General features: G+C 44.6%; 2 protein-coding genes across 2 annotated transcripts; both read left to right on the top strand.

Moving 5' to 3' along the window:
• The first annotated feature begins 1,485 nt into the window (after positions 1-1,485).
• On the top strand, positions 1,486-20,633 carry LOC119400192 (chitobiosyldiphosphodolichol beta-mannosyltransferase-like). Its single transcript, XM_049417994.1, is given in 14 exon segments — positions 1,486-1,623; positions 4,100-4,264; positions 6,470-6,550; positions 8,356-8,459; positions 9,158-9,306; positions 11,098-11,187; positions 13,065-13,300; positions 14,796-14,834; positions 16,286-16,348; positions 16,904-17,014; positions 17,718-17,743; positions 17,745-17,833; positions 19,350-19,425; positions 20,131-20,633. Coding segments are annotated over 13 exon segments (1,335 nt in total). The 5' UTR covers positions 1,486-1,623; positions 4,100-4,128; the 3' UTR covers positions 20,266-20,633.
• LOC119399116 (cysteine-rich DPF motif domain-containing protein 1) lies at positions 1,723-2,043 on the top strand. The gene has a single exon (XM_037665931.1). It carries the CDS (start codon positions 1,723-1,725, stop codon positions 2,041-2,043), a length of 321 nt encoding a protein of 106 aa, XP_037521859.1.
• Positions 20,634-25,983: the final 5,350 nt, after the last annotated feature.

Genomic DNA, 25,983 nt, shown 5'->3' with positions numbered 1-25,983 from the left:
GGAGTTTGTGAAGGAGAGAGAGAATAAAACATTTGTTTCTGACAAGTTCAGTCGCTAGTGATTGGACCTCCTAGTCCGGAAGACCATTGGCTCCTGCCGCCGTCCGGGCTCGGTCGACCAAGGCTTAATTATTATTCATGGTCAGAGCTGTACAGGGTCACCTCCCACTCGACTATTGTAGGATTATGTTTGGCCGATATATTGGGATTGTTTTGGCACTCCCAGACCATATATGCGGAATAAGGTGGCTGTCTGGGGACAGAATTTGCGTTGCGGATTGTAATATATTAACCCGCGCGTTGTAATAAACATCTGGATATGAAATGTCGCGAGCTGGCTCTTGTTTAGAATAAAATGCAGAGGCTCATACCGTCATCTGTTGACATCGATAAAGGCTGTGCGTTTTACCTATTTTTCTGCTCTCCGCGGAGATTTCGGCAAGGCGAGGCAAGTGAGAAATTGTTTAATTACGTATGCCCGTGGTCATAAGCGTGCGCAGGGTTCCCCTTCAGGGGGGGCGAAGGTTCGTCGCAGCGCCCCCCCTCCCTATTATGTCAATGTATGCGGCTGCCTTTGCGCCCCTCTTCTCGCCCCCCCTACAATGTATAGGGCTGACTTTGCGCCCCCCCTTCTCGCCCCCCTTGCCCCCCCCTGCGCACGCCTATGCCCGTGGTGTCGGCTTTAGAAAAAAGTCACGCACAGGTGACTTTTTAGGCAACTGCATAAGGCCCAGTGGCTTTATGCATTTGCCTAGGGCCACTCGAAGGCCAAAGCCATCTTTTTCTGCCCAGACGATTGCATTATACCTCAATGGCTGTGCAGCGAGTGACTCGATCCGAAGGATGAATGCGCTCCATCAGGGGCGTAGCCAGATATTTTTCTCGGGTAAGGTGTGTGTGTGTGTGGGGGGGGGGGGGGGGTAACAAAACCTTTATGTATGTTCGTGCGCGTGTTTGTGGGGGAGGGTTGAACGCCCCTCCCCTCTCATTCGCTACGGCAATGCAGCCCAGCGCCTTGGATCTGCGACTTTCAGAAACCGATCATGAAGGCAATGCTTGCGCGCGTTGAAACGTCGGAACCAATGGGTGACCCAATGTCCCATCTTTTTTTCTTCTTCTTTTCATAACGGAAGCAGTGCTTTCGCTGACAGCACGCGCGGGTAGCCATTAGATAAACAAGAATAAGTAACACTTTTAATATATCCAAGTTCTTGTATCGGCTTATTTACGGACAACGAAAAAAATAAAAGCATTTCGAAGGCCATGCATTTTGTGGTTGCACGCGCATAAAGCTGTTCGGGAGCCGCAAATACATCACGAACGATTTGCTTCTTTATGCCCAGGTTCCCAGGTAATGTCTCGCTCGAAGAATAAAATGCAGAATTGAAAACTAATGACGTCATATTTACCATCTTTTACGATCGTATCTGGCGCACTTGCAGCCAACACTAGCCGGTAAGCAAGTCATCGGCGTAGCGTTCGCCGCTTTCGTTTGTGTCGTGTACGGCGGGTGCACTGACTTCTGTGACTTGGCTGACAGCAGCATGTTTTGAAACGCGTAGCGTGTGACTGTAGACGTTCAGTTTGCGTACGACGTTCCTCGTCAACAACTCTCTAGTCAGTTGTATGTATGCTTCCTTCACCTCTGTAGTAGTGATTCTAACCTAACCTTCATGTGTATGTGCGTGTCCGTATTTATGTAACGCCCGAGGAGGCACCGGTAATGCAAACCGAAGCACGACCCGCTACAGAGGACAACTACTTCGTGTGCAGCGTGTGCGGCATGCGAGAGAAGTACCACGTCGAGTGCGACTCCATCAAGCGCTTCGGTCTGAGGTTCCTCGAAAAGGTGTACTTCGTCAAAGACGGCTCGGGCGAGGACCTGGGAGGCTTCGCCGTCGGTTCAGACTGTTCCGTGTGTCGGCGCGCCGTGTGCCACGCGAACGAGTGCAGCGTCTTCTACGCGAAGCGATTCTGCAAAGCCTGCTTCGTTCAGCACAGCCTCCAGTTCCCGCCGCAGATGAGACAGGCCTTTGGCAAATAGGTGGTCGCCGGCGAAGGAAACTCGGGGTTGTCGGTCCGTTGTTTCTACTACATGTCGCGTACCATTTTTTTCTTTGGGTGTTGTGCCGTTTTCACAACCCAAGAATTCGGCACAAGCACCGCCCACAAAAACCTCTGTCACCTGCTTTTCACATCTGTAAGAAAGCTATGTCAGCTGTAGTCGACGCTGTAAGTGCTAGGCTGACTGCAAGATAAAAGTTCGCTGTTTTCTTGCTGAAATGTTGTATTTGCCTGTGTTCTGACATCAGGATTCGCCACGACGTGCAGGTTTCCCGCCTAAAACCAGCTGCACGCAAATATCTGCTCGGCGTCACGAAAGTGCGCGTACGTGATTGGACGTGATTAGCTTACGCACTTTTACAAGTTCCCTTCTGAGATGGGAGGTGGTACTCTTATCACTGTGTTCTTGGGTTGCACTGTGTCGTAAGAGCGCTTTGTTGACCAAGTGTGTAGTGACTGTTTCGTGACACAGCAGTGATATTTCTGTTGTCATTCGCTATTCATAGCTGCTGGGTTACTAATAGCTCTTAATTTGGCTAAGGTGCAAAGTATGATTGTTAATTTGGCTAATGTAACATTCAACCCATTTCGTATAACTGGCTTTTCGTGTGAACAAAAAAATTATGGGGCTCATTCAGTCATTTTAAGACAAACATGTTAACATCCATTCAGTAAACGCACTGAACATGATGCAGAAAAGAACATCCTGTTTTGTTTAAGTTCAGCTGTGTATGCAAAAGTGAAGTGTGCAAGGTAGCCAATTAATTCACACTCGTGCTTGCATCTGATAGCCTCGTGTTTAGCTCCGATGGCGGATCAACTGCACAGAGAAAGAGTTGGTCCTGGGTTCGGTTCTCAGACTATTCGTTAACTGTGAAACATTTTTTTTCAAGAAGTTTCTATGAGATTTCCCGCGTAGCTACAAACAGGTGGTCGAAAATATTCCCTTTCATGAATCCTAGTCCATCTTGTGTGTTTGTGCAGAAGTGATTTGATGTACAAGGTTTTTTAACTACATGCATTTTGGGTGTGCTGTTCATGAGGTCTGCATCACACATGGCCCAGGGGTTAATATGGGCAGTTAGACTTGCAGAATTTTAGCGTGAAATATGCTTGAAGATGACAGGCTTAAGTGTTGCTGCGTGATAGTGATATCATAATGTGTTATCTGTGTGAGGTGGCCCTGGGGTTGTTCATCATCATCATTTCCAGCCTATTTTATGTCCAGTGAAAGATGAAGGCCTGTCTCAATGATCTCCAATGCAAGCTGATTCCATATTGTGCCTGTGCACTTCTTAATTTCGTCACACCACTGAACCCTCTGCCGCCATCAGCTACGTTTTCCCTCTCTTTGTATCCATTCTGTTACTCCGACCACCAGTTATTAGTCTTCCGCATCCAGCGACTAGCCCAGGTCCACTTCGTAGCGTCGGCTACAATGTCGGCTATCCCCGTTTGTTTTCTCATCTATTCTGCTCCCTTCCCGTCTCTTAAAGGGACACTAAACAGAAAAACGACTTTTCTTGAATTAGTAGATTACTCATACGATACCAAAAACGCCTGCGTTTGCTGCGAGAAGACCATTGGTAAGCGAGAAAGCGCGCGAAAAGAAAATGCGGGTGGCGACGCCACCTTGAAGTTCCCGCATCAGTCGCAGTGACATCATAGATCTTGACGACTTCTACTAGTGACTACGTTGTGCCTAATTGGTAAAAAATGAAGTACATTATCTTCCAAGGTAGCCAGAGACTTAACATAGCAAGTTTCAGGAAATTTCATCGAGCCAGTGTGGTCCAAATACGAAAACACACTTAGAAATCCTAGACGTCACCATCGGAAATTTCGGTGGGAAGTATAATAGGGAAACTTTTGACATTAATTCTCTGACCCATTATTAGTAAACCTATAGTGGTTAAATTAACTGTGGTAGAGTTTTCAGAGCATTATTTATCAGTCTAAACTAACTTATTGTTTTTAGTGTCTCTTTAATGTTATGCTCCATTTCGCATGTACTGAAAACCTTCTTTTTAATGCAGGCATATCTGCAAGCAGCGCATGACCAGCCATGACTGAAGACGTCCAGAGAAAACGGCGGGTGGCCGTGGTAGTCCTCGGTGACTTCGGACACAGCCCACGCATGAACTACCACGCCTTGTCTCTCGCAAAGGAGAGAATCGAGGTCGACGTAGTGGCCTATGGTGGTAAGTGTCGTCGACGTTGCTCCACTGGTTGCGGCAGGGGGCTTGTAGACAAAGCAGTAATGTGGGCTATTTAGTTGCTAGAACTGGCAATGATTTTACAGCGAAAGCTGTTACGAGATCACAGCAACAGCTGATTTTGGTGGTGTAGTTGTATGCCGCCATCACTGGTGTCCGTAACTGCTATCGTGCGGAATAAGAAAAAAATATCCAGTATCAAATGGGATTTGAACCCAGGCCTTTTGCGTGGCAGTCAAGTATTCTACCACAAAGCCACGCCGGTGCTTGAAACTCTGTTGCAAAAAGACCCTATACAGGCATCATGTTGGGCAAGGAATCGCATTAGAATATGTTATATAGCGAGGTAGAAGAGTAAAATAACAACAAGGCGTCACACAATGCGGATCGCGTACTGAGTGGGTGGTTTAAAGCTTCCCACCCATTACCAAGAGCTCAACTGTAATTCTTCGTCATCAGCCACAGTATCATCAGAGTATGCATATAATGCCTTACAGATGTGTAGCAGGTGCCTGGCTTCTCCACAGAATGACGAATAATGTCATGGTGGGTGCTTCCCCACTTTGCAAGGAGTTTGATGATTTATGGCGTAGTGGGTACTTCGCAAGTGTACTTGTAGTAGCTGCCCCAAGAGAGTTTACAACAGGCCCTAGAAAGGCTGTTCTTCCAGCTTTCACTGTGACTGTGCTGCGGATTCCACACAGGCCTGGCGTTTTGTTTGCAATGCAAAATTATAAACACACATACGCAAGAGAAGACGGGATGAGCACTACACATCAACTGATTTTACTGCAAAGAAACACACAAACATGTTGAACAAGTGCACACATGCAATCAGTACACTGAAAGGGGCTTTCTGCGCACTTCACATGTCACCAGTTCACGTGTGCAAGATATACATGCATATAATCAAGATATCTGGGACAGAGCAACAGAAGGAACACTGCCAAATTTGCTTTTATTAATGCTGATAGCGAAAGTTTTTAATATTTCTCGAGTCACCTGATCTTTGCTTTTTCGTAGTAGACGTCCAAAAACAGACGTAGAAATTTGATTAAGCCTACATGCATAGGCATATGCAGACATAGAGTTTCATAATAGTATGCTAGAGGGAAATCTGGCACTAGTGTCTATGGGAGCTTCAACGCATGACGCTTCGGCCAGCTTGGGAATAATGGGTAGCATGTTGATCTGCCTAAGCTTCGTTCTTTCGGCTACACATGGCCTGCAGCCACTTTGTCGTAAGACGAAGTTCAGCAGTCTCACTTCACCACCTTGGCCTTGTTAGGCAGACCAATTCAAATCGGCTCGCGAGGTTCACAACGAGCCATTATATTATCCAAAACAAAAACACAGACGCAGCATAAACAAAGCCGCAAGTGCGTTCTAAGCCGCAAGCACGAAGACTGGGCAAATCCGCGTGCTACCCACCATTCCCGTGGTGGCTGAACAATTGCAGCTACACAGTTCCCTCTAGTACATATTGTAGGAAACTGTATGCAGTGTCCGGCAGTAGTTCGGTGCACTGTAGCTTGACGATGCACCCCCTCGCCACCACTTGCTCTTGACTGCTTGATCTTTGAAAACAAGAGCTCCCTTTCAAGGGAGCAAGGAAAATTAACATTGTAACTTGTAGAGATGGTAGAGTGCTACCATCTCTGGCGCCTGTGCGCAGTATGCTGGTCGTGGAAAGGGCAGATGCCCGCGTCTCCTAGCATGCACATGGATGCGCGTCCTTCCCTTAACTAAACGTGTTTTTCATTCTTTCACCATTCAACAGAGAAGTAGCCAGCCTCCTAATGCTTAAAGGCAATTAAGAGGGTTAGTATTACTTTTCATTAGTCTCGTCTCTCTCACCATCTGAACACGACGCCTGCAACATCGCTCCTCGTGACACCAATGTTGTGTGACACTACATTGCTGCCAGGGCCCCCTACTGTTCCTTCCGCTCATATAGATGCTACTATGTGGATTGTGTCACATCATTACATTGCGCCCACGCGCTGTTTGACACCGTCCAAGTCTTCAAGACCGACTCTGTATCTTATTGCCGCACCACTCTCAGAGCTTCACTCATCAGGTGAAACTGCCAAGTTTTGTATTTGTGCTCAGAATTGCTTGGCCGATTTCTGTAGCCATTCTAGGATGACTTCATTTTATTTACTTCATCAGTTTCATTTCTCTCCGTAGGTTCCCAACCCGGCCAGGAGGTCCTGTCCAACCCACACATCCACCTTCACCTCATGAGGGATCCACCTAGTTTTCAGAAATGTGAGCTTGTTGTTACGCTCAATTCGTGAGCCAAGCAATCATTCGACAGGTGACGTTACTTGAAAGTGAGAAAACTGTTAAAGGGACTGTCTACCACTCAGAAAAATTTTTCTGATTGTAGTGAAAATGAGAAAATCGTTCGTCACATCAGTAGCAACGAGCATGCTTTTGCCCCATAAAAAAAAAGAATTATATTTTTAATTTGATGTTGAAAATTGTGAAAGAATGACCGCCAGCGTCACCCAACAGCGATGTGGTCAATCTACTGGTAGGACAAGAAATCCTCGCAGGTAGACTCATTTTGCTTAAAAACAAGCATGTATAACTTGAAATTGTATTTTACGCACTTGAGGCAGCTTTCGGTTGCGTCAGAGTAATTCCTTGCTTTCTTTTTTTTCTCACGCATCCAAAACGGAGCCCGGTGGCGCTGCTTGCGGCGCTGTCTTCAATTTCGTCTGCTTCGACTCATGCACTACGCCTTGCGGCCCTCCGTGCTGGTCGTACTGTGCCACTGTATTGTTATTAGGATGTCTCACATGTGTTGCGCTGTGAAGACGTGCATTTATCGTCTCTTTTTGACGAATCTACTTGGCTTGGATTGCGGCAGCAGTGCTAAAATGAACGCATTGACTGCGATTAAAGCAAAACAATTGTTCGGTAATCGTGTAATAAGGCTTCATTTAACCGCGAGTGCGCTGAAAACAACTGTTACATTCATTACATTAGTGTTCAGCGAAAATAATGTAATCCTACAAAAATCACGTGTGCTTTCGGTTTTAATTTTTACTGGCACCACAATCGTCATCGCTTCCACCAACCAGTGTTGTGGGTATGTTTCACGCCAGTGGAAGAAGACCGAACACAGATCGAAAAATTCTGTTTTGAAAGTTTCTACTCACTTCTAGAAAAACAGCTGCAATATTGGACACTTCAGACTGTATGCTTTCTATTGCGGTACAAAACAGAAAAGCGATGAAGGACGGTAGACGGGTCCCTTTAAATGAATCAGACTGGCCTGCTTTATACTTCTACAATGTCTGCGAGCAATTTACACTTGATTCGCATGTGAAAGTGTGTGGCTACGAATACTTCAAAGTGGCCAGTGTAGTCCCTGCGAAGCCCCTCCTGAAAATCCAAATTCCTGGGTACAGTACTGACTGCACCTATATCAAACTTGTTCACCTCTGCATTCGAAGTATCAAATGCTGTGCCCTCACAAGTGTACTCTTAACGCACCAAGGATCCTTTGCATCATTGGAAATATTCATGCCGACAAAAAGTCTTTTGCAAAAAGTATTCTTGCAGATGTTGTCAAACTGGGCAATGCAAGCAAGTCATGGAAAAAAAATTAGTAAGATGCACATCTCAAGATACAGATAGAAAACTCGGCAAGGACTTATTTGCAGTCCATAATGATAGATGTGCTTTAGTAAGCTTTGTCGCAACAAAGCCAATTAGGGCCATGAATTAGTGAAGCACACTACCTACAAACCACTACATTTCTTTAAGTATGCGAAAGGACTTCTGGTCCTACATGCACATTCCAGAAGAAGGTGTGAATTGAGAGATGAGCCTTCAACACAGCCTTAGAGCAACAATTCAGTAAATTCTCACTTTTAACACTCTCTAGAAATTATCCAAGACATGCAGAGTTCTTTTTAGTAGCTTCAGACAGACACATTTTGTATTTTAATTTACTGAAATGCTGAACTGTTCCATAAACCCCTGATAGTTTGATGCATCCTGCTTCATTATATCGAGATTCAGCTGTAACTTGTTCTCTGGTTATTTGCTGTGGCCTGCAGATGTTCCGAGGCTGCTGGCATATGCTCTCAAAGTGCTATGGCAGTCCCTAGCCTTGTTCTTCAGCCTGATGTTCCTGTCCAAGCCTAGCCACATTCTTGTTCAGGTGAGCCAGAACTGTATGTGCCCTGTGACTAAGCTGGACACAACTGACGCTTGTTGTCTAGTTTTATAGCGTGTGTGGGTTCGTCTTTAGTGTGTCGTTCAGTCTTTATTGCTATCACTACTGAAGTAACGAGTGTTCTTTATTACCTCAACAAAATTTCACTCCAGTACTAAGAATTAAGAATTTTTTGTAAATGGCTGAGTCAGCTCTGTTCCACTAATTTTTAGAGATGTCTGAATGGTGTTTATGTTTTCAAACAAGATAACATGAAGGTTAAAAAATACTTGCTTGAAATATTGTTTTGAATACCGAATATTTATTCTTGTATTGGAAAAACATATTGAAACTGGAAAAGGAAAAAGACTAAAGATGCAAATATACAATTTTCAAAGAATATATTTGCATGTAGTATGTATTTGCCAAGCATATATTTAACAGTGTGTTAAATTACATTGATGTTACTTCTTCAAAGCAGCACACAAGCTGCGTGTAACGCCTTAACAGAGAACTGTATAAGTTACGGCCACCAAGAGATTTAATGCCACTCGCAGCACTGTGAAGGAACGATTTTTTTCATTATGACCCCAGTCATTATAGAGCTGCTGCAGGCAGGGATCGCACCTGACCTTGCACGCGCACCTTCGTATTCATACACGAGTGAACTGATGAAAATGGCAACGACTACTTTTCTTTGACAGAATCCCCCGTCGATACCAACGCTACCAGTGTCATGGTTCTGCTGCATCTTGCGAGGTTCGCTGCTCGTGGTTGACTGGCACAACTACGGCTACTCCATCCTGGCACTAGCACTGGGGCCGGGACACCTTCTGGTTCACACGTGCCACTGGTGAGGTCGTAGAAGGCACCAACGTGCCAATACACTCAAACCTCATTATAACAAAATCACATCTGCCACGAAATTAACTTTGTTATATCCGAAAATTCGTTATATTCATGTTCGTTATATCGAGGTTCGAGTGTAATACAAATTCGCCCAGAGATGTCATACAGTCCAAACATCATTTGAGAGTCTCACGTACAGTCTAACATCATTATAACGAACTCACATCTGACATAAATTGCTTCGTTACAGTCGAACCAGGTTATAACGAAGTAGCGTCGGGGTCATAAATTAGTTCGTTATATCTTATATTCGTTGTAACAGCAGAGATAATATCAGCCCTAAAAATCTGCAATCTGGCTCGCACTGAAATCCTAGATACAAAAACTCGTACACTGCGCAGAACAAAGTTTTCCAGTGTCCAAGCAAGGGGGGGAGAGGACCTTTGCTACTTCAGCAGTTTCAGTTGCTGGGAGCTTCTCCAAATATCTTCTCAGTCTCCTGGCTATGTCCGCGGAATCCGCGCTGCTTATTTCCACCAGAATTACTGCAAAATTGTTCACCACATTTTAAACGAAATCGTTTATGTCCCAGCCATATTTTAAGCATGAATGTGGTTGTGAATTGTCTTTCAATATTTATTCAGCTTTTTATGCCACCTTTAGAGTTTCAAGCCTCACAGAGACCAAACATTTCTTGGTTACAGCAGATATCATGGCGGCTCTCGCGTTTTCTGTTTCAGTATTGAAGCCGCTGAAATCAAATGTGACCCACCAGAGTTTATATTTATTTCTCTATAGCCAAATGTTCACTTTATCAGCTTTATCAACAAGGCCCAACTTTATATCCGAAAATTTGTTATAAACGTATATTCGTGACACTGTGTAACCTGCAACGCAATTCCTCATTTACTTCATTATAAGCAATAATTCGTTTATTCGCATCCATTATATCGAGGTTCGACTGTATTGGAACTGCTGGAAAATAAGAATTTCAAAGGCATCAGAGACTGGCTGTTAATACATTGCTACTCACACGGTGCAACTCGCCTGCAACGTAGTCGGTTCGTGTTTAGATCATTGCTGTGCCCGTGCTCTAGATAGGCAATGGTGCAATCATTCAATTTTCTAAATCTACACTCGCTGGTGACGTGACAGTCGTTGACCACATTGCAGGGTCCGAATGATTGTGAGTTTTCTTGCAACAGTCATCATCCGACACTTTCATAAGTTAGAGGCACCTTGAACAACCCTGGAGACTTCAATGAGAAAAACTCATTTATGCAGATAAAAGAGGCAACTGTAAAAATCGTAATGAAATATTGTAGTTGTGTGCTTGAATGAGAAAAACTCATTTATGCAGATAAAAGAGGGAACTGTAAAAATCGTAATGAAATATTCTAGTTGTGTGCGTTGCGTGTAGTTCACGACGTTAAGTTGAAACACCCTCTCTTCAGACACAGCCAGTGGCTGTCCTTGCCGTGGTGGTCTAGTGGTTATGGTGCTTGACTGCTGGCCCGAAGGATGTGGGATCGAATCCCGGCTGCGGAGGCTGCATTTTGATGGACATGAAATGCTAGAGGCCCGTGTACTTAGAGTCTAGCTGCACATTAAAGAACCCCAGGTGGTTGAAATTTCTGGAGCCCTCGACTACGGCGTTCCTCGTCATCATATCGTGGTTTTTGGGACATAAAACTCCAACAAGTCTTATGTAGAAGTGAGGTCTTTGTGGTTCTGCTGGTCAGGTGCTTCGATCTCTTCATGGTTTCACAGATCTGTAATCTGTTTCTACATGCAGGTGCGAGAAAACATTTGGCAAGAAGGCAGCAAGTGCGTTCTGTGTATCTCAAGCAATGCAAGAGGACCTGAAGTCTAACTGGGGAGTGCAGTGAGTCTTGGCTTTTTGTCTGACAATCTTTTTTTACGTGTTCAGTCTTCAAAGCTAAACACAGAAGCTTTCCAGATGCATCTAGATCTATAGTAACTTCTGCTGCAAGTTTTTTAAACATTTGATGCTTCTAGATGTATAGTAACTTGTGCTGCAAGATTTTTAAATTTAAGTTTGCTTTCTTGACGTAATTAGGACTGGATTAGCCAGACCTTGCTCTTAATAATCGTGAACAGTTAGGTGTATTGGAGAGAAAAAGAGTTCGCTGTGTGCATACGTCACAGGAGCTCTAATCTTCAGTATTTGTCGTTGAGCTAACCAGCAACATTGTTGGCTAACTAAAGCAACTTGTTGTTGTGTAGGACATAACAGTAAATGTTGGGACATGTCGCAATGTCACTGTGAACATTGTCGTCCGTGGTTCAAATTCTGGTTTTGTGCTCATAGGCTACACTTGCCATAGATGTCACTACGGTTGTCTATGTGGTTTTTGCCAGATTATACATTTGTTTGCCCGTTCGTTAGCATGCATGAAGTGTGCTCATATTTTCATTTACACTTCACTGTCTGTGAATATGGAGCCCACAGTGAAATAGCTTCACGGACCTAAGTGCCATGAATTTAACTTATGTATAACTCATAATCCTTATGTGCAGCTTGTTTATTCTAAGACAAGCATGTTTGTTCAAGTTATAGGTAATCACTTGGTGTGGGTCTTATTTAATTCAGTGTATTTAAATTAACCCTTTCGATCCTCAGGTAAAAAGGATGGGAAAGTGGTGGTTGTCTAAATTCAATGAAACAAAAATGCAAGCAATTCAGATTACTGTTATTGTTGTGGGGCAGAAGACTCTCCAAAGGGTGCAATTGTCTTTGGTGTTAATGGTTTGTGTCTTGGGTAAGCAATAATCAAATGAATTCAACAAGGGCACACTGGATCATGGTAGAGGCCATGTGACATGCGAAACTTGCACGTGGGCTCGAAACAATCACGGGACACTCATGTTGCACAACACGCAATCTATGCACCCAGTGCCAAACAACAGCTGGCACAAGCACCATTGTATAACTTCTTGAAAATGGCATTGGTGTAAGTGGTATCCCCAAGGGCTGCCGTCGTCAGGGCAACAGCTGACAAGCAAGTTGATTGCATACATTTAGGGACTTCAGATGCACTCTTTTATCGCTAAATTCTTGTAGCATTTTTAGTTAAAAGGACTGAACAGCAGTAAAGGGATGCTACAGAGAAAATGGATCTTTCTTGTATTAGGAAAATACTCTTTCACTGTATTAAAATAACCATGCTTGCCACGAGAAGGCACTTGATAACCGAGAAAATGTGCAAAAATAAAACGTGGGTGGCGATGCCACCTTCAAATTTCGCCATGACGTCAGAAATTTTGATGGTTCCCACTAGTGCCTACCTAGTTCTCATTTGGTAAAAATTAAGTACATTGTCCTCTGATGGAGCCAGAGACTTGCCATGCCAAGTTTCAGGAAATTTCATTGAGCCAGTGTCGCCAAAACAAGAAGTAGATTGCATCTTGAAATTCATGACATCCCGTCACGCACGGATATTTCGGTGCGAAATTGAAAAAGGAGCCATTGATTTTTATTTTCTCCTGTATTACTAGAGCTCTGATGGTGAAATTAACGACATTAGAGTTTTCAGAGTACAATTTATCAATCTAAACTGATTTATTGTTTCACTTTAGTGTTTCTTTAAGGCTTTTTCAAGGGGCTGGCGTCCATCTTGTTCTCTCTTTATTTACAACTTCATCCTCCTTTTCTTTTCTGCCCAGGCTCTTGCGCTTCTTCATCTTCTATCCAAAGACTCATACCACTTCAATACTCTCTGTATCTTCTTCTTTTCGTAGAGCCGCCGTCCTCTACGACAAGCCCTCGTCCGCATTCCAGCCAACCGGCACAGATGAGCGGCACAGCCTCTTCCAACGTCTGGCTGCGGAGTATCCGGAATTGGCCCGCACTGGTGATGCACCAGATGCGGAGGCCATTGGAGGAAACATATTCACCGAAGCTGCGCCCGACTCCGGTGCTGTGACTCTGAGGTCTGATCGGCCGGCCCTCATCGTCAGCAGCACCAGTTGGACAGGTGGCTAGCTATTCTTGTGCCCCGGTTGCATAGGCACGATCGTCTGCAGTTCGGTTGAGCAGTGGTTAACGCTGGAGCGGCAGATTAACCGAACAGCACTCTTCTGAAAGGGACACTAAGGAGATAAACGATTTTTCTCATATTAGTAAATTACTCTTTCGCGATACTAAACGCACCATTTTTGCTGTGAGGGGACGCTTGTTAAGGAGGAGAATGCGCAAAAAAAAAGTGCGGGTGGCGATGCCACCTTGAAATTCCCACACCAGTTGCCGTGACGTCATAGATTTTGATGGCTACTAGGGCCTATGCAGTTCCTAATCGGTAAAAATGAAATACATTGTCCTCTGCAGGAGCCAAAGACTTAACGTACCAAGTTTCATGAAATTTCGTTGAGACAATGTGGCCAAAGTACGAAAATACACTTCGAGATCACTTCGAAATACACTTCGAGAATACACGTCACCATCGGAGATTTCGGCGAAATGTTTGAAAGTGAAACTTTTGACAGTGAGTTTCTCATTTATTACTAAAGCTATGGTTAAATTAGTAACGCTATAGTTTTCAGAGTAGAATTTATTAAAAGGGAGAACTTTTGACATTGAGTTGCTCATCTATGAGTTTTTAGAGCATAATTTATCAGTCTAAACTAATTTACTGTTTCACTTTAGTGTCATTTAAGGTTACAGAGCACTTCTTGTGCTTAGTTCAGTTAAGCTATGCGGTCACGTAATAGCGACTTCAAAGCACATTTTCTTGACTAAAAACCCTTCCTCTAGTATTGATCTGACAAGAACTAATATTAACTGAAGTATTTTATGGCAAAAGTAGCTTTTATTCATGTTTGCTACAATGCGTTCTTTTTTTTTTTCATTAGTCAAACAGCCAGTTCAATCACCAAAGCAATGCAATGCCTATCCACTGGTTCCCTTATACGTGTGTTTTGAAGTGTCCACACTCCTTTTTTGCCATGTGCACAACACCAAGAAATGGTCTTTCGAGATTTTGCTTTGTGTCACCGTTTGATTGTGTCCGCAAAAACCGCTTGCTATCGCTGCACTTCTCATTATTTGTGGCGGAGGCACACTCGACACTTGCAACCCTTACAGACTTTGCCACGTTGTCGGTTGCCGCGTCTCAGCCAGTTTACCCATTTACAGTTTGAGTGAACTGCTGTTACAGTGTTCTTGGCAGTTGTGCCTGCCACGTAAAACTTATAACTGCGACTGAAATCTAATGATGACTGAATTAGTCCGTGCAACAGGGGCAATAACGGACTACAGGTGTAACAGTTTCGATTCGCATTTTATTTCTTGCATTGCTGTAAGACAAAAAAACTTCCTAGGTTTCTGTTCAAAGCTGGGAATCCGTACAAAAACGCGGCAGCAGCTCACTTCGGTTTTTCTCGACACGTAAAATTTGTGGCGGAAAAAGATGATCCACTGATCTTGTGTGTGGGGTAACTCTGGAACTGTGTTCTGCCTTTTTTTTTTTTTAGAGGATGAAGATTTTTCGGTGCTCCTGGATGCCTTGAAAAGTGAGTCGCGTTCTACTGCCACTTTCCTCGTAAACTGTTCGTTTTCTCTTTAATGCACCGCACGTCTCTTCAAACAGCGCGAGTGTGCTCCCCTGCAAGTTATTGGTGTGCAACGCCATGTCAACTTGCTGCAAATTTTAGGGGCGAAGCTCCTTAAGGCGGCACCCGTTCGTCCCTCGTAGTCGTAGTAGTGCGTAACCAGTCGTAACGCTAGTACCAGATCTTGACCTCCATGGTGGTGCCGGTGGGAGATTTTTCCTGTGCGTTGTTGAACAATAAAAAATTCACAGCTTGCGCGTTAACTAAAAGCCGAATTCTTCTGTCTCTCATTCCCCATTAGCAGCCATTGGCATGTTCCAGTAGGAAACGTTAGTAGAAGTAGAAGTGTAAGTGTTAGCTAAAAGCCGACTACTTCTGTCTCTCATTCCCATTAGCAGCCATTGTTTACCTCCAAGGTGGTGCCTGGTGAAATTTCTCCTGTGCGTGATTAAACAATAAAAATTTTGTTCAAAACGCCGTTGATTGATGAAATAAACCGACGAAAGACGCCAGATGTTTTGTAAAAGCAAAACGAAAGAACGCCAGATGTTTCTAAAGCAAAACGAAAAGACGCCAGCTGCTTAACGAAAGATGCCAGATGTTTTCTAAAGCAATGGTTTTCTAAACAATGAAAATTCACAGCGTACATGTAAAATTAAAGTGAGCTGCAAGTCGTCATAACTCATCGAACCTTTAGTATAAACGCGCCCGATCTCACGTCGGTGATGATGTACTAGGCAGAATTCACGGAAGATTCACGGTTTAACGATGAACCTCCAGCAGCTTCGCCCACTCATCATCATTCACTCCGTGGATATGCTGTGATTTTTTTTTTTTTGGCACCCTCGGTGCAATTCTGTTTTGCCATCTAGGTTTTTCCAGATTTTCCTCTTGGTATTTTCATTAATGCCCTTTCCTCTGGGAATGCACAGACAATGAAAGATTGGGATATTTCTATGCTGAAATTTTCTGTCTTCGTGTCATTCAGCGCGCATTCTTAATGCCACTTACTGCCCAAAAATGAACTGCTTTGAATAATGTATTGCCTATAGCTCGTGAAGGCATGTTTCTTTTAGAGGCATGCTGTTAGATAAGGAGGTTCGTGGAGGTAAAATGGAACCAGCTCACACAAGATAGCGTTAACTGGAGATCATTGTGAGAGGCCTTCATCCTGCAGTGGACTTTAAAAATGATCATAATTATGATGATGTTTGTTCGATTAGAAATTTTGCCAGAACTCCTACCACAAACGGTGGCTGACTCAATAAGAGATAAGCACCTGTGGTTTCCAGAGAGAACTCTGAAAAAATAAGAAAAGAAAGCTGTTGTTAAAATAAGTTAGCCTAAGACAGGTTCATTGTAAAAAAAATTGAGATATAGTATAAATGCACGTCGTGTACATTTTCTCGCAGAGTATGATGTTCGCAAGGAGGCGGGTGACAGTGGCCTTCCAGACTTGTTTTGTGTCATCACTGGTAAGAAACATCACCTTCCGCCTCCAGATGCTTCCCAGGCATTATCATTTATAGTGGCAAACGTCAGTGTGCCTATCAGTATCAGCGCATCTGATTACCAGCGTGTCTAATATATTCAGTATTTTTCTTTATCATTTTAAAGGATCTGTTATTATCTACTGGGGCTGTATCAGTTGGCGTGTTAACTTTATCACTGCATTCCTGCCTCATTGTAAAGTCATCTCACATTAGTTTAACGTGGTACCTAGGGAAAGCAAATTCACTGTTCAGAGCTGACCCTGAACGGGGTGTCGTTGCATCAGCAGTAACTATCCTTCATTTCGTACATAGCAAACAACGCCACGGTGGCTAGAGACTCCTCTCTCTGTTTGCATTTGTGACGATGAAACGGTGCATCAGGTATTAAGAACAAACGTAAGCATTGCATAAGTCTAACGTTTGGTCTTGCATACTTCTACGTGGCAAAACGTGACGTGTGACGCCTGCAGAATTCAGTGCCATCTGGCACCCACCTTTTAGGGGCGTTGGCCAACGGCAGTGTGCACTTGTGTGCAGGTAAGGGCCCGCAGAAGGAGCACTACCTGTCACTGATTCGCAACAACCCGCTGACTCACGTCAAGTTTCTGACCCCTTGGCTGTCGGCGCAGGACTACCCCAAGATGCTGGGTGAGTGACGTGCTCTGCAAGATCTGGACAATCTGAACGTCCCACCACTCCTTGAAATAGGTAGTACATAAATACATGGTATGTGCATGCATACATACATTTAATTTCTTTCCCATACTTAGCGTTTAGTTCAGGTCGTCCCATGCAAACAATGCTGGTTGGTCGACGTGGCAGTCAGCTCGACGCCATTGTTTTTATGATAGTAAATTAAGTAACATTTACTCACAAAGTAAAACAGATAACACACAAATACGCACTTTCGGTCACATTATTTCAGCCTTAAGTACAAACTATAGCAACAGAAGAATCTCGGAATTGGCTAGTTGGCTCATGGTATAGAAAAATTCATGGTACAGAGACACGTGAAAACAGGACCAGCACTGCAGCAAACCGGACCAGACCAGACACTCTTTTATGTATGTTCATGCATGTGTTTGTATGTGTGCTTGTATACATATAAAAAATTTTGGGGCGGTTTTGAACCTCCAAACCACTCTTCCTAGCTATGCTACTGTGTATATGTTATTGGGATAGCAACTAGTAGACAGATGCTAGAGCCTCAACCCTGTCACTGGTGCATCCATTCCCGTTACGCTGTCCGGCTATCGATTGTTCAGGTGCGATTCATGTGCAACAAATTAGAGAATCTTGCGACTGACAAGAACCTGGCTAACGCACTGCCAAATAAACTGGGTTGTTCCAGGCTCCGCCGACCTCGGCGTGTGTCTGCCACACATCCTCGAGCAAGCTGGACCTGCCGATGAAGGTTGTGGACATGTTCGGTTGCGGCCTGCCTGTCTGCGCCGTCGACTACCCGTGGTGAGGTGGCGCTTATCTTGTAAACACTGCTAATAGAACAGAGCGCTTTGTGTGTGGTTCCAATACCGTAGACTAGACACCAGTTGCTCATTGCATTGCGGTTCTCGGTAGTCAGCAGATTTCTCAAGTAGAGCAGCGTAGGTAATCAGTCATCTTAAACCTTTCAAGGCTGACTGCAGTGAAATTTTAGACCACAAAGAAGCCTAGTTTCGGATAGTGTAGATGTGCAGGAGCCCTCCGCATAATTTCCCTCCCATATCCTCAAACACACCTCAACTCGAATTTCGTCCTTCACTTGACCAAGTTGAGCTCAGTGCCATTGCTCAACTGAAAATGACGCCGCACTTCTCAAGAATCGCTGTAGATTATCGCTGATGTGCAGTTACTTGTTCTGCTTAGAGAAAGCAATCCCATTGACTTTCTCAAGTCAAGGCAGAGTGTTGAGTGAAGGGACATTCTAGAATACAGGTGTTAACATCTGAAGTACAAGTGGGGGTGTCATGTGAAGATTGCAAAATTAGGAAAATAAGAATCGTGAGGAGGTTGCGATGACGTGAATCGCTGACGCTGTCTTACGTTAGCAAAGTGGGCGTAGGTGCAACAATAAGCTGCACCGTCCCCTCTTCGTGGTGGAAGAGATCAGGAGATTTATTTCTTATTGACAAATGCAAAAATGACAAATCGTTGATTGATTGATTGATTGATTGATTGATTGATTGATTGATTGATTGCATGGGGAGGCCGAGCGAGAAACTTAAACCAGCCGAAGCGGCCACGAAAGTTGTTCTGTCCCCTGCAACTTGCTTACACTGCGCTTATTCGCAAAGTTCTTATGGCCGCATGTTCACGTTATACAAGTTCACAGTTCTGTTCATCATAAATTTTTGACCTTGGGACTCTTTACTGGCCCTTTACAGGAGTACCGATACCAATTTTCAAAGCTGATTTTACTAGACCATTGAAATCTCCTGTATACAGAGACGTCTCTGGGCAAGTGTGAAGCTTAGGAAATGCTGATAAGATATTTTATTTTGACATTAAAGTCTATTTTCGCATGGCACATCTACTGAGATCGACACTATCGTAATGTCAGGCTGCAGTATCAATTCTAGTGGCTTCACACACCAGTAGGTTGTGATGACATCATGTACCAAGACATTCAAAATGGCCATTTGTGTATTGCAAGTGGAGCCGCGGTGCGGAACGGCCATGGAAACGTCACAATATGTTGCGCGAGCACATGACGAGAAACTCGTAGTACCGTGTCGTGACGTCAGGGTACAGAAGGAAGGGAAGCTAGCTTTTCAAGATGTATTGTAATTACTTTTTGAGGGTGCACTTGCGCTAACCAGTACATTTTCTAGGCTCTTGAGGGCGTGTTCTTTCATTTGACAAGATATAACTGGAAAGTTTCGTGTCGGTACCCTTTTAAAGGTTGCGATACCTCTACCAAATCTGTGTACTTCGAGCAGCGACAAAAGACTGAGTGCTGTGTTTGTGATTATTGTTGTCGCAGCTTGAGGGAGCTAGTCAAACCCGGAGAGACCGGCCTTGTGTTTGAAACCAGCAGCGAGCTGTGTCAGCACATTTGTGTGAGTACCACAACTCTATCTACGCATGTTTTCTCAACTATGATAACAACACTCCTCTCGCATTTTAGTGCATCTGAATGCTTTTTCTAGGCTTCCTTAAGTTGCATCATTTAAATGATTGCCACTCACCACGAAATGCATTTTTTCTCTGAGTTTGTTTCTTTATTTATTTTCAAATACATAAATGAAATACTCAAAAGAAGTGATGCAAACCACAGAATATATGCCTTATATGAAAAGATCTAGACAAAAAAAATAATTAGAACAGTTATAGACAGCTAATTATTTCAACTAGCAGACTACAGCAACAGCAAGAGAAAAAAGACAGTCATCAACACAATATGCAACCGTGTCAAACAGCTACTTCCATGTGTTCAGCAAACAATTCTAGCTTTGACTGAACAGCAATGAATTCCTCTGAGAAATCAGTCTATAGCTGCCCTTCAAGAAGCAGAGAAGCGAAATACTTCGTTTGGAGGATCAAGTTCCTCTAAGGTGAATCTATGTTTGTGGCACGTTTCTCTGGATGAGTCACATGTAAAAAATGACCAGGTGCTTAACTTGAAACTATCGTGTTAACTCTTTGAGTTAATAGAGCTTGACAAGCTACCAGCAAAATAATTTATGGTGCTTTTGATGTCATATGTTCGACGGTAAGGTAATGGTTTTTTTTAAGTCGTGAACTTTGCTTCCCGTATCCCGCAGGAGCTGCTTCAAGGATTTCCAGAGCCGACAAAGCTTCTCGACTCCTTCAGGGCCAACGTCCACAAGTGGCAAGCTGTTCGCTGGGACGACAACTGGAGGACAGTCGCAATGCCCAAGTTTCGCGGCGATCTATAGCTTCTGCCACCAAATCCGCACACATTGCGTCTTAAGACAGGTCTTAAGACATGTTTAGACTATTCAACACTGAGCCATCAAGCAGAGGTGTGGTACATGCGCTTAATTTGGCACTTCTGCTCGTTGCCGCTACCAACCGGTTATATCTCAATCCTGAAAAGGCAACAGGCCTGTTCTGAACGCATCCAATTTTTTCGAGAGTCCTTCTACATCTTGGAACGTGGGCATTTAAGTTATGGGGTTTGAACTCGTATGCTTTATATCGTGTTGTCTTGAAACTTCTCTTGTTTGAAACATTTTTGTTGGGACCAAGAGTGCCTTTTATTATTAATCACAAAGGATTGTGAATAAAATAACTAAACCTTTCTCAAAATTATGCGCCTGCACTTTTTTCCTTTGTGTAAAGTGTCATATGCGCATCACTTCATGCAGTTCTAATTTAGTCTACAAGAAGTATTTATTAAGGCTTATATAACACTGCTGTAAACATTGTGCTACAATGTTTTTTTGCTATAGATGTTTAATAATGAGGACACAGTCTCACTAGGGTTATGCATTATTTGCAACTGTACTTTATATAGTACATGACAAATGTTCAGGATAATGTTGCATAGTGTATGTTTCTACATAAAGCAACAGAGAATCTGCAGCTACATGTAAACAAATTTTCACGTATCTGCAAGCATGATAGTAAACAAGTAAACACACCAGTGTAATGTGCAGTTGATAATGTACATGAGGCGATCTGTAAAATATTAGTGATCATATGCAATAATTTACTTGCAAGAAAATAGGCATGAATACTTACAGTAGCCGCTGTCACCGCAACCAAAGAATCAGGTTCAGCCAGGCCTACTTTTGTAAGAAATGCACACTTTCTGTACACATCGCATGCCACGGAAAGCCTGGTGCATACGCCGGGTATTGAGAAAATTATTCAAAAATATTTTTAGAAACCACTCGTTTTGTCTTCTCCATTAAACTAGACTGTACCGAAACGACTTATCTGAAAAAAAGCACTCTGCCCGATAAATTAGATAGCGCGGACAACATGAAAGGAGCTCACAATAGCGCTGAAACGTGCATGCCGCCTCTGTAACCGAAGCCCACGGAGCCCTCTTGCCCATCCCGCCGCCATCTTCGTATCTTCTGAAAGCTCAAAACTTTCACCCTGGCTTCACCTTCATGTTTCCACCCTCGTGGCAAGATGGCCGCTGAGCAAAGAGGGTATGGAAGAGACAACATAGATGTCGGACTGGCAAACATTCCCGATGTATGCGGACTCTGATTGGCTGCATGTTGTCACGCATACTATGCAACCCCAGGTGAAAATGTGTAACTGGGAATCCAACTGGTTTCAACTGGTATTAACTGGGATCAAATGGTTCCAGTTGCAGGCCAACTGGTTCCAGTAGATTCCAGTTGCAACTGGTTCCAGTTAGCAGCTGGTCTCAGTTACAACTCAACTGGCCACCAACGGGAACCATGACCAGTTGAACTGGATGCAGCTGGTACCAACACTGCCGGCGGACTACTCGCTTGAAAGAAACAGTTGTTTTCCCATCGTTTCTTTGATGAATCGCTTTGTGATTGCAAACAACATCAACGCCAGTTTTTAAAGAGTTAGAAACCCGCATCGCGTTCGAGAAGCACAGTGCTGCCCTCACCTATAGGTAGGTAGGCGCTTATCGCAAGAATAGCTAGACGAGCTGGTGACCGTGGTGAGACGTGAAATAAAAACGGGCCGTGCAATCACGAATCATGTGGGCGATTTAGCGGAGTTAGCGATAACAGTATGACGGCGCAGACGTGCAACCAAACCGCGTTTTCAACTAAGAGTCGCCTGCAAACAAATTAAGCTTATTAAAAGGCCCCTAGACCACCCATGCAGAGGTCGAAATTTAGTTGTGGTGTTGCATTTGTGCGCGAATATTCAACAAACACGCAGCCGCGAGAATTTTTCGAAACGGTACCATATAATAGCCGAGTTGCATGCGTTTGCTGATCCAAAAGCGGCCTCCGCACGTTTCGCTCTTTCCTTCGCTATGCTCCCTTCATTGGCTTGTCTCTCTGGTCTCTGCTCCTGGTCGAGGGCTCCTTCTCGCCGTGTGAGCAGGAAGAGCGGCGAGTGCTCGTGGCTGCGAGCAGACAATCGGGTTCTTTTTGTGGACGACATGACCATGACCAGACGCGAATGTTGACGTCACGACCAACACTGCGAATTATCGAAAGGCCCGGAGAGGAGTAGGGATTGTTTCTTGGAATTTCTGGCGCGTCAGCGGCTCGTAGCGCTGTTGCGTTTGGCATTGTTCATCGGGACGGAATTCTGAACTCGATGCGCGCATTTACTTGAAATGTTAAAAAATCTTATCGGCGGCGGCTTAGGGGCCGTTTAAGTGAAGAGATAGTTATGTCCTCACTGAGCACGATAAGTGCGTCGTTTAGTTTCATCGGTTAAAGCATACTCTCAGAGAACACGTACACGAGGCACGGCGCGTTAACACAACGCATGCATAGACCCCTCACTAAACAAAAGTGTCCATCGAACTTGCCGGCCACTTCCGCAGCGGCTTTCGTCTCTCCTACCAACACACCCGCAGTATTATTCTAAGGACCGTATGACCGTATCCGCACCTCGAGTTGTGCGCTTCTACCTTCCTATTGGGCCATCGCCGTCACGTGATACCGGGCACCACTCAGCGCGCTCGTCTTAAAAAAGCCTTCCAGGCGCCATCTTCGGGTTGTCAAGTCGGCGCGCCATATCTTTAAACAATGACAGGCCAGGTCCGACTGACCTGGCCTGTAATTGCCGCTCCTGTCATTGCGCACAGTGCCACTCCGGGGGAGGAGTTGTGTGGTCGTCGAAATGCAGCGGCTATATATTTACCACCGTCAATAAGTACACGCCGGCACAGGCGTGCGCAAGGTTAGTAGAACTTTACCCCTCCTTATGGGGAATCTTGTGCACGCCTATGCTTGTCAATTCCTCTTCGTAAGGCGTAAAAATCTTGGGTGTGTGTGTCTGACCCCCCCCCCCCCTCCGAAACCACCCCTCACCCTTGGTTACGCCACTGGTCCCTAAGAATGCAGTACTGGGCGCCGATGGAAACATATAAGACGGCGGACTACGTATGCCGTATAGTGAGTGTACCATGCTGAGCCGTATTTAGTCACTATACTGGCTTAACTCGAGAAGTGCGCATGCGCGTTATCCTGTGCCGCCGCTCGCACTTCGGCGCGCCGGAAGCTTCCGGTAAGAGGACACACAGCACAAGAAACGTGACGCAATTAGCGTGCGTAGACACGTCCTGCGCATTTATGCGAGGCTGCTTTCTTTTCTTTTTTTTTTTTCATCTAAAGGAACCGCACCAACGAGCGTGCGACGACATCTTGGGAAAGTGGTCCGGCAAAAATAGCAAAATCAAATAAAGGACAACGCGTCGGCCTTCCTGTAGCACAGACGACGCAGATCACGTCCGCACCAGCGGGGAAGTGCGGCAAGCGACCAGTGATTTCGTGGAGCAAATAAGTTTTTTTTTTTTTTTTTTTTATCGCGGATAGACCCTGTCGTTTAACTGCAAAATACCACAACAGATCGACACTCGCGAAACTTCTAGACCTCTGTTTGTTTAATTGCGAATTATTAACAGCATATAGTACATCACTCGCGAAGTTCCTAAACCTATCTGTTCAATCGCAAAGTATCACATCAGGATACGACTTGCGAAGTTCCTAAACCTTGGGCCGAATCCACATAAGTTCGCTTGCGTGAGATGCGGCAATTGCATGCCCCATTGATCAGCTGGCTTCGCTAATGATATGTCCCGCATCGTGATTGGCTGAAACATTCTTTTGCGGAAATTCTTAGCGGAAGACTTTTTTTTTTTTTGTGTGTGAATAAGGGACCTGTTTCTTCATTCCCACAATATTGCCACGTCAGAATACCTGTCGCGAAGTTTCCAACTTTTATGGAGTTCCCCTTGTACGGCACATATTAGATTTACAGATGCATGTCTAGAATCTGCATTATATTTTTGTGATATACCGGTTGAAACATGGTGAAAAAACGTGCATGCCGACGCTTAGGAGTATTAGCTTGTGTACCATTTTTTTTATCTCAGATATGCAAATGGCGCTAGAGCTTTTGTATAATTAGAGTTCCTGTATGTGGCTCGTTATATATACGTAAAGGAAGCTTATGCTGCAGTAACTCAACATCTAACGGCGTGCTTGAATCCTTTATCAACTCACACAGCAAATTGTCCATATGGCAGTAAAAGAAGTTTACTTCGAGATAATAATAAAGTTCCGTGTTCAGTCAGCGTGGTTTCTTGTGTGCGTAATATAACACTCGTAAGACCGATGATCAGCCAATAACAATGATCAACGATATATCGATGTCGATCTACCAGCCAATCAAACTCATTAAACACAGTGCATGTGGATATCGGCCCCTGTACGATCTCAGCACTTGGCTTCTGTGAAACAGTAAGCTCAGCAACGCAGACACGATGTTGTTAGCGGTTATTTAAAAATTAAATGTGAAAGCTGCTTTCTGAGAAAAACTTCCGCGGATACGTTACAATAAGTTACGTTTATCCAGAATTTCGATTACGGGGGTTTTACCAGAACGCTGAAGGGTGTGGATGGGTGCCCGTATGTGGAGGGGGGGGGGGTAGAGAAGAGAAGAGGGGGGATGAGTGGTTATCAACCTTTTTGTATATGTACGCGTGCTCGTGTACACAGGCAAAACTGAACAAATTGGGGGGGGGGGGGGGGGGGGGGATTTGAGCTCTTCAACCCTTGGCAACTCTAATGTATGGTCTGGAAATATTTTTTGGGTGTGTGGGGTCCAGTGGAGATCCTCCTGGGAAGAGGGGGAGGGGGGATGTTGGAGGGGTGTGCATAAATCCCTAACCCCCGTATTCTAGGACGTCCCTTCGCTCAACGCTCCACCTTGACGTGAGAAAGTCGATGGGAGCACCGTTTCTAGGCGGAACAAATCACTGCATATCAGCGATTATCTGCAGCGATTCTTGAGAAGCGCGGCGTCATTTTCGGTCGAACAGCGGCGCTGTGCTCGACTTGTTCAAGTGAAGGACGAAATTCGAGTCGAGGAACGTTTGTGAATACGGGGGTAAGAGTTACGTGATTAATTTGGTGAATGGTTCTTTAAGTGTGGAAACCATGTTCTGGTGCGTATGAGAAGTTACGTCAAAAAGTTACACCACTGTATTTTTTTTTTTTGTCTTGTTGTTCTTAACAACATTACTAAATAAACATTTTCATAAACGCAGACGACGCAAAAACTAGCAGGTGGCGCCATCTGAAAACATTCGCACTCACTGTTCGGGCATTTATTGTCCTCCGAGACGCCACACCGGGCGTTTCATTCTCGGAGGCCACAGCGGCGCGGCGTCCGATTCATGTCACGGCGCCGCCGCAGGTAAAGCGAGAGCAAAAAGAAGAGCACCAAAAATGCCGGCGCTCGCTGCTCGCGTAACGGGCCAATGAGCGCGGCTGTGGGACGGGGAAAAAATACACCCGTAGGAACTGGTTTGTCGGCCAATGAGAGGGCCACGTCTCGGTGGAGACCCGAAGTTCCGCCCGTGAGGCATCCGTCGCATCTCGCGGTGGGCCAACTCCTGACGTTGAAACCGCGGTTCACTCTACAGGTTCATCGCTACTTGCCGGGTGTCCCGGACTCCTGGCACGCCC

Source organism: Rhipicephalus sanguineus, chromosome 7 (genome assembly GCF_013339695.2).
Source record: "Rhipicephalus sanguineus isolate Rsan-2018 chromosome 7, BIME_Rsan_1.4, whole genome shotgun sequence".
Classification (NCBI taxonomy): Eukaryota; Metazoa; Arthropoda; class Arachnida; order Ixodida; family Ixodidae; genus Rhipicephalus; species Rhipicephalus sanguineus.
This window is presented reverse-complemented; position numbering and strand designations above follow the sequence as displayed.